Source organism: Carassius carassius, chromosome 38 (assembly GCF_963082965.1).
Source record: "Carassius carassius chromosome 38, fCarCar2.1, whole genome shotgun sequence".
In the NCBI taxonomy this organism is placed as follows: Eukaryota; Metazoa; Chordata; class Actinopteri; order Cypriniformes; family Cyprinidae; genus Carassius; species Carassius carassius.
Window position 1 is genome coordinate 24,109,434 of NC_081792.1, and position 13,094 is coordinate 24,122,527.

At 36.3% G+C, this 13,094-nt stretch overlaps 1 protein-coding gene across 4 annotated transcripts in view; it reads right to left on the minus strand.

Moving 5' to 3' along the window:
• LOC132119599 (polyamine-transporting ATPase 13A3-like) overlaps positions 1-13,094 on the minus strand; it is a 40,916-nt gene that overhangs the window by 13,280 nt on the left and 14,542 nt on the right. For 3 of the 4 annotated variants that reach the window (XM_059529707.1, XM_059529704.1, XM_059529705.1), the window contains exons 2-9: positions 9,852-9,947; positions 5,904-5,991; positions 5,647-5,820; positions 4,199-4,375; positions 3,979-4,049; positions 3,739-3,822; positions 3,562-3,631; positions 3,289-3,423 (exon numbers count right to left, since the gene is read on the minus strand). In XM_059529707.1, coding sequence (XP_059385690.1) covers positions 3,289-3,423; positions 3,562-3,631; positions 3,739-3,822; positions 3,979-4,049; positions 4,199-4,375; positions 5,647-5,820; positions 5,904-5,954 — 762 coding nt within the window. In that variant the 5' untranslated portion in view covers positions 5,955-5,991; positions 9,852-9,947. The remainder of the gene's footprint in view (positions 1-3,288; positions 3,424-3,561; positions 3,632-3,738; positions 3,823-3,978; positions 4,050-4,198; positions 4,376-5,646; positions 5,821-5,903; positions 5,992-9,851; positions 9,948-13,094) is intronic. The other variant, XM_059529706.1, reaches the window with a different exon arrangement.

Genomic DNA, 13,094 nt, shown 5'->3' on the forward strand with positions numbered 1-13,094 from the left:
CTGAAATTTCTAACCGTTACTGACACCAGTGGCCGTTAGAGGAACTGCAGCCAGTCTCATGCTCGTTCTCAGTGCGCACGCTCTTTTTTTTTTTTTTTTTTTACTTACAAAAAGTGTCCATGGGTGTCTGAATTGTGCTGGAGGCTGGTCGCTTCTTTCCATCCGCAGATTCCATTTGAAAACACTATTGCCGCTGCTTACTATAATGGCTGGCGTGCCGTACGGTTGTAAGCCCAAGTAGACGAGAACGCGCATGACGTCACATTTTGTGAATTTTCGCGCCATATCGGGCCCGACTCCTCCATACACAATTGAGCCCCCAGACTGATAGAGGCAACCGTGGTGGACAGTCGAGGTGTCATTCTTTTTTTTACATCATGGTTGGCTCATACATGTACAAATGAAAACTCTATCTTAAAGATTTTTTTTAAGTAAAAACCTCCACATAGCTCCTTTAATAAATTCTTGTTGGTATTATTAATTGTGATATTTATTTTTTGAATTATTGTGATAATTATATTTTAGTTTATTCATTCATTTAGTATTCTCCCTGTCTCGTTATTAAAGTAATATTTAGATATTTAATCAAATTAAATTTAAAAAGTATATAGCATACGATACATATAGCATGTAAAGTATCTAATAAATATATGGTATATTACACAAAATAGTAAAGAATAATAAAGGCCAAAACTTCAAATGTATTTACTTCTATATAGAGGATATTTTGTTATTAATAAAATAATATTTAAATAATTAAAACTGCAGTCCGTAACTTTTGACGCTCTAGCGGTTAATAAACAGAACTGCTTGCATCTTGCGCAAGAACATTGTAGCCGGAGCTACTTCTCTCAGTTTATGTCTATGAAGAATCACAAAGGTACCGGGTTACTCCGCCGCGGTACCCCCGAAGCAATGTAAAATAGTCAGAATATAAACACTTATTATAGATGTACCCTAGTGATTCAGGACAGGCTTAAAACACGGTTTGGAAAATGGATTCATGGTGTACTCGCTTATTATATATATTTTGTAAATCTTGAACACAAAAAAAAGTTACGGACCGCAGCTCTGATTGGTTGTTTCTTACCGGGAGCGGTGAATTTCTGCAAATGGCAAAAGGACCACTGGGAGGAGCCAGAGGAGCTTGATTTTTTCACAGATTATCTGTCTGCTATTCTACTGTCAGGACATAATGACAGGTTTCACAAATACATTTTTACAAAAGTTACCTACTTCAGCTTTAAATTAGGGGTGTGCACGGATAGTCGAACATTCGAATATTCGTTCTGCTCTAATTATTCGATAAATAAAAATGATATTCGAATTTCGCAAAAAATAATAAAAATAAAATAAAGTTCACAATAAAACCTAATTTGGTCACTCTCTGTGATTCTCCACGGCATATTTGAAGATGCATGCAAGCAAAAAATAATTAATGAATGAATAAGGGGCCGTTCACATATCGCGCCTAAAAACGCGTGGAAAACGCTAGGGGCGCCGCTTTGAAAGGGGCCTGCTAAGCAACAATGACGCGCTCTCTCCATGAAGACGCGGAAATTTCAGCAAAGGATAAATGGATTTGCAGCACAAAAATAGCTTTCAGTAGCTCTGCTACTAAATTTATTTCAAAATGGCAATCCATATACAGCTACGATCAGCTGTTCCTTCATCTTGGCTGAGCTTTAAACGTTGTTACGGGAAAGGATGAAGCTGAATGTTTAGTTCTTGTCACATGACCTGCGGTGCGCTTGCGGCATTCTGAAAAGTTGAGATGTTTTTAACTCGATGCTGTGCGGACGCTCCTGGAAAAAACGGGCGCGTCACACCGCATGCGCATCGCGACCACGTAGCTTCCATTTTGAGCGTGCATACCGGGCGCCTACATTGGAAATAACGAACTTGAGCGCACAAAAGACGCGATATGTGAACAGCCCCTAAGAACTGCGGTCTTCTACAGTACTTCAAATATGCCCGTGGAGAATCACAGAAAGTGACCGAATTCAAGAACATTGTTGCAGCATCTCTCAAGCAACGAATTAACACCGCTATCCTGGAGAATGCAGTGAAAACTCCTCTTCTCGCGTCTGCCCTAGACCCTCGGCACAAACATCTCCGGTTTCTCGATGAAAACATGAGAGAAGTGAGAAAAAAAACCTTTTTTGAACATTATCAGAACATTATTTTCCTTAATGCGAGTGGTGCGGATGCAGTCGCCGCCACCAATGATGAAGAGGATGCAATGCCCACTCGTCGGAAAAGGCTGAGCCAGTTCTCCAGCGATGATTACAGAGAGTCCAGCCGAGACGAGTGGGAACAGTTCTTGCTGGAGCCATGTATTCCACCAGATGAGGATCCCATTCAGTGGTGAAACAAAACACAAAGCGCTTCACAAAACTTATTCGCTTAGCACACCGTTATTTGTGAGTCCCGCCAACGTCTGTGCCGTCAGAGCACGTTTTCTCCACAGCCGGCCTTATTGTTAACAGACTAAGGAGCCCACTTTCCCCCGATCATGTTTACATGCCCGTATTTCTTAACAAAGAACATTTAAAACAATAGAAAAAAAAGCAAAAAAGATTTGCTGACAGTTTAAAAGTTTCAAAGTTAAGTGTAAAGGCTACGTTCTAATTGCTGCAGGCTGGTTTACGTTTTTTCTTTTTTCACTTTTTTTTTCTTTTTTCATTTTTTTTTTTTGCTTTTAATTTGTACTTTTGTTTGTTTGCACGCATTGTTAAATGTTTTCAGCTACAAAACACGACGTGTAATGTTCAAGCTTATTGTGTGTAAGCTTGTTCAAAAATGACGGAAACCATAAATGTTGCTGAAAAATAACGTCTGTCTCATTAAACTTAATTTAAATAAACGAATATTCGAATATCCGTTTTTTGTGAGCTCAAACATTCGAATGTGATATTTAAGGAAAACGCCCATCCCTACTTTAAATAATATTTAAAATAGTTTATCTACTTAACGGGGAATGTTTGTCTTTACTAAAATATTTATTTTTTTAATAAAACAAGTATAGAACACAAAATGTATGGTCTAGTAATAATTATTTTGCCTTGAATACAAAATAGAACAGAATTTTAATATTGGTTATATATTGGTTAATAAAGGCCAATATGTAAAGGTATTTATTTGAATAATATTTGCATCAACTTCTTACAAACTAATCATCCCAAAATTCAAAAATCAAGTTTTGTCCTACATTACTCACCATTTCATTCCACTCATAATACATCAGTATAGAAATTAAATGTTTGCGAATGCTGTTTTACTGCTTACCTTTTTAATAGTGTAGAGAGAGGTAGCTATTGATATGACTGACATGATGACTATGGCCATTGCGTAGTAATAGTATTGATCGGTACACCACAGGATAACACTGAAGAGCTGGAAGATGTAGAAAGGATTGAGGACCTGAGAAAGAGAGATTGAGACAAGTTTCAGTTCTTCATTTCAAGTTCCCGAGAAGACATATTGACTACAGCAGAGTCGGCAGTGCTGTGAGTGTCACGCTGTTCTCTGACCAGGGTCAGCTTCACATTTCACTTGTACCTCTTTAATAAGCAGCTTGAAAAGAGAAGGCACTTTCACGTCTATTTCATTCAGTCCAAAAAAAAACCTCCTAAAATTGAGAAAAAACAAACAAAAATAAAATAAAACATTCATATTCAACAAAAACACTGACCAAAAAAAAAGCCAACTTTAGACAAATTCAAGCAGAGATTTCACCTGTACTCCTGCTGGTTTTTGTTGAGCCCGGTGCTGTGCGTTGAGTGAATGGATGAGCAGGTCATGCTCAGGTCTTCCAGGCCTCTGAAGAACAGTAAAGACAATAGTTTTAAGGATGTGACCGATCTGCTGCCTCACTCTAATTATCACCATCATGACGTTTGCTCCTCCCACCAGAGTATCCACAGAGAAGAACTGAACCATCAGATTCATGGACTATAAACAGATATGTTTCCTTACTTCAATACTTCAAAGTTCTGGAGGGTGTCGTTCCAAAAGTATTTAGTGCTGTGGAGGGTAAAATAACGTTTCTGTAATCCAAAAAACAAAACAAAAGAAAGATAAAGATATTTACCCACTCACCATTGAAGGCTGACTATATAGTTAGCAAATACTAATTTTTTTGTGGAAATGCAGAACTATATGGGAAGGGATTGGATGGATTTTGTGTGTATGGTACCGGCACATGCTGGTCTTCTGGATTCTGGTTGATTTTCCCAGGGGCGGAGTCAGAGGGCTTGTGGGCGTGGTCATTGGCCCGAGGGCAGGCGGTCTGAGAGGCCAGGTTGTCATAAGGGTCCTTCCCAGGGGCCAGAGTTATACGAACCTTCGCTCGAAACCAGCGCTTGAACTCATCCTATGGACAAACACACAAACAAATTATATGCAAACACAAACGTATATATACATATATATATATATATACACACACATATATATATACACACACACACATATATACATACACACACATATATATATATACACACATATATATATATACACACACATATACATACATACATTATATATATATATATACATATACATATATATACATACATATATATATATACATACATATACACATATATATATACACACATATACACATATATATATACACACATATACACATATATATACACATATATATATATATATATATATATATATATATATATATATATATATATATATATATATATATATATATATATATATATATATATATATATATATATATATATATATAGAACTAAACTAAACTTGTGTTAATAATAACTAACAATAACTAAAACAACTTGTGATTCTAATGAAAAGAAAAAAAAAAAGTGACAGGCAAATAAGAAAACGTAGCATTGCAACGGTACACAAAGCATCATGCGTGTGTACCATTACACCCCTACATTAAAGATTTCCAAGGTGATATTTAGTTACATTCATTTCATTTTTACAAGTGACTTATTCAACTGCCAGCATTCATGTCACAACAGAAACAGATTTTCAGCATACCACCGCACTATAATTATGACCGGCAGCCATTCACAAATGATCTGCCTCAGAGATGAGAGTTATCTACCACTGAACAACATGACGTCTAAAGTATTACGCAATTCATAGTTACATTAAAGAACAAGTGTTCTTAAACTCTCCTATATGAAATCAGGCAGGAAGACGTGCATTGATGAACCAAAAGGTGACAAACTTCACGTATAGGCACAATTAATTCTGGTATTAACATTAAATAAATTTTTACTTGTTGAAATGTGCTGTTTGTAGTTTTACTATGCATAAATCTTTAGTGCTCATTTTTGTAAGTGCATGTATCTATTGTTTAGGAACATTAATGTCTTTTTAACAAAATGTTTTAATGTTAATAATGTTAATAGTATAGAACACAAAACAAATAGAATAAAAATGCATTGTTAATGGTATACAAAATAGTATACATACACACACACACACTTTTCCACGACATTCTAATTCATTGAGATGCACCTGTACTATTAACATTATATATATATATATATATTATATATAACATTATATATATATATTCTCACCCCTCATATATATATGAGGGGTGAGAAAGCCCAAAAAGTTTAATTGAGGTTTAATACATACAGTGCTTTGTAAGAGGACGACATCTGCGTCTTTGACAGCGGACCGTGTGCAGGTGGCCTTCACACACCATTCAGGCATCCAATAGAGCAGGAGGAAGAGAAAACCACCTGTGCAGAGACCACCCAGACCCACCAGAACCAGCTTCCATCGGCACAGCCGATACCCGCTCAGCTCCTGGACAGAAAGAAAATGAGCTTGTGTACTTTATAAGAGGGGAAGAAAAAAAAAAGCACAAAAACGGAAGGAGAAACATATACCATCTCATCCTCCAAACCCCTGTTGACAATCTTCAGATCTTCCTTCTCCATAATGATCTTTAGTCCTGCCTGGATAACTGCTGCTCTCCTGCACACACACGAAGAGAGCACATGCTAAGTGTGTGTGTGTGTGTGTGTGTGTGTGTGGTAGAGTAAGGATTGTGTGAGGCCCAACAACAGCTGTTATACCATTGGACTGTATTGACAACTACCTGACCTGTGATGACACATAATCATGAGCACAAGTAAACACAAACTCTCTGAGAAGAACTTCCTCTGAGTCACGATCCGGAGTGCTACAGCTGAGAGTGTTTTCAGACACATGAGAGTCAGACAGCTGGCAAACCAGTGAGTACTGACAATTAAAAAAGATGCCTTTCGATACAGAAACAGAGATTTATTCACACACGGGGTTCAAAAGGATTTTTCACCGACCAACCGTGAGTGAATTGACTAAATTTACCAGTAATAAGTATTTCCTATAATCTTATGCGTTTCATATTAGATTTTTTTAGATACTTTTAAGCATTTATTATTAATTAAAAAACATATTTTTGAGATTGTGGTATTTTTTCATAATGAATACATATCAGCAAAGGCTATATTCATGGTGAAATTAAATAAACATAATAAAATAAACAATTAAATGGCTTAATGTGAGAATACTTAAAAAAAAAGAAATAATTAAAATGTATAATATAATAATAAACATGAGACGGGCATCCTAGAATATTTATCTAGATTATAGTTCGAAGACATCCGAGTTATGTTTTCAGCAAACATTGAAACTGAACTGCTCCCATCACTTACATCAAAAGAGTCAAACTATCATTCTCACTATTCAAATTCAAGAATAATAAAGTTATGATCCAACTGGCAAGTCTGTTTGCTTTTTATTCTCTTTTGGTCTGGCTGGGTGTTAATCTTGGACCTTGGATGCAAACATCGATGAGAGAGATTAATGGTTAAAAATTTAATGACTGTGCAAGTGCAGTTGTCTTGAAGATTGACAGGAATGTACAGAGAGAGCTTTGTGTATGTGTGTGCAACCAAAACTCTCTGCAGAAGAAAGAGAAGGGGATCAGAGAAAAACACTGGGCTCATTGCTCAGTCATTCAAAAGGCTCTCTCCAGCTCTCATAATCATTAGACAAACTGGAACAATCTGTCATTATCTCTACAAACCACCAGCTGAACAAAGTCTTGGCCATAAATAATGGCTTTTCCCTCCCTGTGTAATAAAAGTATTTAACCACTATATACAATATAATTACACATCTAATTCACGATTATCTTGATTTTTGATATTTTAATCAAATGAGTTTTGTGAAGCTTGGCAACCTAAAATAGAAATGAAAAAAAAAAAGTTTTTTGTCTTGTTTTTGCAGCATAACATTATTTTCAGAACAATTCTCATTACCGTAAATGCAAATAGTTACTTTTTTTTTTTTTTTTTTTACATCCAATTCATTTTACTGCTTTTAAAATTATTCTGATTTACAAAAAGTGCAGCTATTTTACTTTATATTATAGTAACTAAATACAATTTAATAATTATTGAAGTAATGACAATTTGAGAAAATTTTGCTTAATTTATGAAGATAATGTCTCAATCACCTACTCTTGGTCCAAAATAAGAAAAAGAAGAAAAAACTTATTCCTGCAGAAAAACAAGTAGTAATAAAATTATTTTATTGCCAAATTTGGGGTGAAATATGATCTTAAAGTCTGGGACGCACCAAGCCGACTTCAAAGGACTAGCGTCGACAAAAGCCGATGGTGTTGTCACCTCACGTCGGCAGTGTCAGACCAAAAAGCTGCGCTGGAACACACCGCACAGACTACAGCCGACGGCAAACTAACACGTGCGTTCTGTTCTGCGCATGCATGAGAGGAACGAGTTGTTCATATCAGCAGCTATTAATAGTATATATTGGTCATTCAAAAGAAGAAACCGAAACAAAGTTATACAAGATAAACGCAGATATACGAAATGTAAACAAAGCGCGGCTTGCTTACCATTTTCAATAAAAACACCATGACATTATAGGCCCATCAGGAACATTCATCCATTCTTCTGACAAAGCTCCCAACATAGACAGTATTTTTTTAAAGTAACATAATCAGTGCACACCATGCGAACCCTGTTCCAAAAAGAATGGAGTAATAAGCTACCTATACAGGAGGAATGTGGAGTTGCAGCCTATTGAGAGTGTTCCAAATCAGTTCTTATGAGGTTTCCATGATGGTTAGGATGCTTCCCTAGAAGGCCACTCACTAGGTTTTGAAACGGAGCTCCAGTGTGCTAATCGGAGAGGGACAGCAGGGAGGAAACCAGCGCTGTGCTGGCGTGGTCACCTCAACAATAGGGCAGCAGGGAGGCAGAATGACAGAAAACAGGGAAAGTGTGTGAGTGTATGTTAGGCAGACGGGTATCAGTGGTCATGTCCTGCTCACTGTTCGCTGCCCTCTGCCACAGACCTTGATCTTATCAGCCCCCCGCACCCGTACAGCACACCACGGAAAAGGGAAACCCAATTCAGGACCGACCCTTCCTACCATTTTCCCTTTCTGGAGCAGCTGCTGTATGGCCACATTCTGCTCTCGGCTACAATTTATACGCAAATCGCGAATGCAACATGCTGCACTTTTTTTTTTATACTTCCTCTCAAGCAGACTGTACAATGAATGCAAGGAAACACTGCAATCATAAACCTGACAGACCTATTTACCCAGCCCATGTCAATGTGTCATGAACGTATTCAGAAAGTCATTTAACATGTCTTTTGTTTGTTTGTTTGGGTATCAACCCAGTTTCAACTGACAGCAAAAAGACCATCATAAAACCAATTAATATCAGCATGTGCAGCAGATTGAGGCTGAATTTCACAGAGCAAACTGGAGTGGATGAACCAATATTTTTGTTACTAGGGATGCAACATTAAAGTTGTGATGAAAAGGAAGAAGTGACTCTTTCTTCTCTATTGTGAGACAAAAAAAGTGAAAAAAAAAAAGAAAAGAAAAGTGTGTGGCATGGACTTGGTTCTATTCATCAGATGTTGATTGGCTTTTTGAGATCTATGAAAATTAAAACTATGATTAAAAATCATAATTAAAATTAAAAACAACATATGAATGGATAAATGGTTTGTAATAAGGTCAATAACATGTATTTCCAAAATATATTTCATGCTGACTTTAAAATTCTACCAAAAATTATTTTCATGTACTGTAATTATTTTAAAGTGGCTGCTGACAAATAAATGGCTTAAAATAAATTATTTAATAATAATAACATCAAAAAAGAAAAACGTACAGATTACAGATATATGATGCGCCATAATTAATTTCATAAATACAAACAAACAAACCACCAGAATTAGAGAAAACTCAAAAACTTGAGGCAGCTATGTTCAGGACATTTTAAATATATTATACTGATGGAAAAAATACTTTTATCGACTTAATTAAAATTGGTCTGTGCTTCCATCAAACATAATACACTTTTTTATTTTTGTATATAAGTTAATTTTAGGAAGCTTGCTTATTTAAATTAAGTGGAGCATTAACATTACATAATAGTGATGCAGAAATTACTTAGTTTAACTTGTGTATCAGTCTGTTGAGCAAACTGAAAAGGTTATATAATAGAGCCTGTTAGTTGGATCCTCACCACCAAAGCTGAATGACCTGAAAACATTTATTTTTATTTTTATGTAAAATAAACTTTTTCCACATTCAATAGTTGATTCAATTTTAAATGGTTTGTCTGAAAAATTAAAGACCTTTTTTATAGTACAGTATATTCAAATCAATAGTGATTACATAACGACATAGCTATTAAGATCCATATTTTCTGTTTTGGAATTAAACAGCTCCAGGTTACTATTATATGCTTCTGTTGTAAAGGAAACGAGCAGCAGCGGAGAAACCAAGGAAGGTGATTTACCTTTCCTTCAGATTCTGGGCGCTGTGGCCCTGGGCAATCCTTTCACCTAAAAAGAGGCCTCTCTCTTTCACGCTCTCTCACCGCAGACCTGGACTCCTGAGAGAAAACAAAAGAGGAAATCTTAAAGTTCACAAATCACACAGCCTTCAGTCTTTTAATGGAAGCATTCTGCAGCTATGTGAGGAACATTTTCAAAGATTTACAGAGCCTTTATAAGCAGCTCACAGCGAGAGAAAACATTAAAGTGACCAGCAGTTCAAGGTTTTCCAAAACACTTTCTCAGATTTAAATCTCAGAACAAAGACACTGAAGAAAAGAAATAGAAAAGGGCTCTGTACATTAACAAAACAAACTTGGAACAATATAAATAAGCCAAAACTCACAGCACCGCCAACAGTTCAGCACAAAGCCCACAGGAAATTTAGATCCTGAGTGCGTTTCTCATATCATCTGACTCTGTATTCATACAAAAACTGAATAAAATAAAGCTCAGAAAGGTTACCAGGCCATCCTGTGCTATGAGGGTTTGCGCTCCACCACTAAACTTCATCTGATTGGTTGGACAGCCTTTACCATAATTTAATAATTTATAATTTAGGGGGTGTTTACATGACACCGTTTTCAACTAAAAACAAGTGGCAGTTGATTTAATGAACAGTGTTGTTTGAATGCAAATTTTTAGTACAATCGGTGTTGTAAACATACCGTCAGATGTTGCTTTTCTGCAAAGTGATTTACAGTACACTTATTAATTACATTTTTATTATTAATATAATTAAATAAATAAATACCAGCACAAATATTTATTCTATCCGAGTGACAATAAATAAAATTAAATTAAACAAACATTAATAGAGTTGTAATGATTCACCGCGATAGTTGAAAATCAATACAAATATCATATGTGACGTTATTGTTATTTATATGTTTTTTTGTGTTGCTCTGCAACCACTTTGTTGAAACCACAATGGTTTCTGAGGAACTACATTGTTTGTTGGAAGAATACTGGTTTTATTTATATCATGAACCGCGTTGCGCTTGCGGCATTCTGAAAAGTTGAGATGTTTTTAACTCGATGCGGTGCACGCACCTGGAAAAAACGAGCGCGTCGCTTCCATTATGTGCGCGCATACCGCGCGCCTACATTGGAAATAACGAACTTGAAAATACAAAAAAAGCGATATGTGAACGGCCCTTATCGTTACACGTTGCTTTCGGACCAGTCGCGTGCCGTCACACACACACATTCACTTGAACACATACAAATGCACTCACGCTAAATCACTCGGTCACTCACACACAAACGCTCTCTCTCTCTCACACACACACACACACACACACTCTCTCTCTCTCTCTCTCTGCATATCGTATTGATTTTTATGTTTTAAGTATCTTTAAAATACAGTATCCTGTAAAATGCACGTTTCTTTTTATTCGCCGAGGTTTTTTTTTTTTTTTTTGAACAGGCGTCACACAGCAACTGCAGCTTCGGACAAACACGCATAACAGCAAATAATACTTCTGCACAATGTTTCTCTTTTTACAACAGAAATGTGAATTCAGCGGTATTCAGTCTCATACAGTTTCGGGCTTGAATCGCCTAGGGCTGTCAAAATAGCTGAAAAACTACATTCAAATTTTTTACTTAAATATGATCAAAATTTGAATTGTGTTCAAATTTTAAATGCATAATTTCAGTTAGGGTGAAGAAAAGCTTTTTGCTTCTCTTCTGAGGCTCAAGATAGCGCATCGAGCAAAATATTACTGCATGTTTATTCAAAGCATTAGAATACATGACTGTGAAAAAAACATTTAAAATAATGTTTATGAACCAATTATTATCGCAAAAAATACGTAGACACAAAATATGCGCATCGATTCGTCCACCTGTTTTTATTTCTCTAAAAAACGTTTGCAAAACGTTTACCTTATGTGCGCTGAATATACGAGATGGCCGGATCAACATTCTGGCCAACGTTATATAACCAATCCAGGGGTTTTTCTGCATTGATCTTTTTTTTGGCAGCTTGTCAAAGCCTTATTTGATCGGTGAGTGATGTAGAATAGAATGACTGTGCTGCGCCTGACAGGGCGCGTACGAGAGAGAGCCCCGGCTGCGCGCCCAGTCTTCAAACAACACGAGCGCTTCTTGCTCTCTCTCTCCCTCGTGCATATTAATCAAAATCATTAAACACGATAGAAAAACTCCAAAGTTTCACGCGCGCTCGCGCACTCAGTCTTCAAACTACACGAGCGCTGTCTTGCTCTCTCTCTCTCTCTCTCTCTCTCTCTCTCTCTCGTGCATATCAAAATCATTAGACACGATAGAAAAAGGGCGGAACGCCAAAGTTTCACGTGGAGCATTCGGAGATTTTTTTTTTTCTCCATGACAGGCTGCTGGCTCCCACTGTTATTTTTTTTTTTGGAAAAGCACTCTGTATTAGCTTAAAGCCCTCAAGTTTACATTGGTTACTGTATTCTTTCAATTGCTCTAAACAAGTATTTTGGGTGACCTTTTTTATTGAACGCTAGACATCAAGTTGTTGTTATTTTCATCTGAAAGAAGAACTTTTTTTCAGTAAGCTAGGCCCTATGTGTTCAGTATGCTTGTTTCAGTAAGCTATGTGTTTTCAAGGCTTCAAGGTTTTATTGAATGCTATCTCTATACAAGTGCAAAGTAATGCATTCTTAGTCAGTCTTTTATTTTGTAATTTTTAAGAGCAATAAACATATATTGCAATGTTAAGGAATTCATGTTTTTTTCATTCAGATATGTAAATCAACATGTATAAATTGTTAGTAATCAATTAATGGGGAGATAATCGAAATCGAATCGGCCTGAAAAATTAATCTCTAGATTAATCGATCCATCGAAAAAATAATCGCTAGATTAATCGTTTAAAAAATAATCATTTATCCCAGCCCTAAGCATCATGTATGCATGCATTGTTAAATAAATAAAAAGGGCAGAAAACCAGTCACACAGGATACATTTTTTTCATTTAAAAACATGAGATGCAGTGGGATGGGGAACAAAAACCCAACATAAAGTCTCGAGATATTTTTAGAAAATTAAATTAATACATAAATTTTACATGTCTTTCTAAACATGCGGCTCTCTTGTGCGAGACGCAAGTCCAACGGTGTCCCTCTAGAAAATGCGCGAAATATTCGTTCTGTGTGAACGGCTTGGTTTCAGTTTTGATGTAAACATTGAAGTGGCTTCAACTGGATAGGCTAACA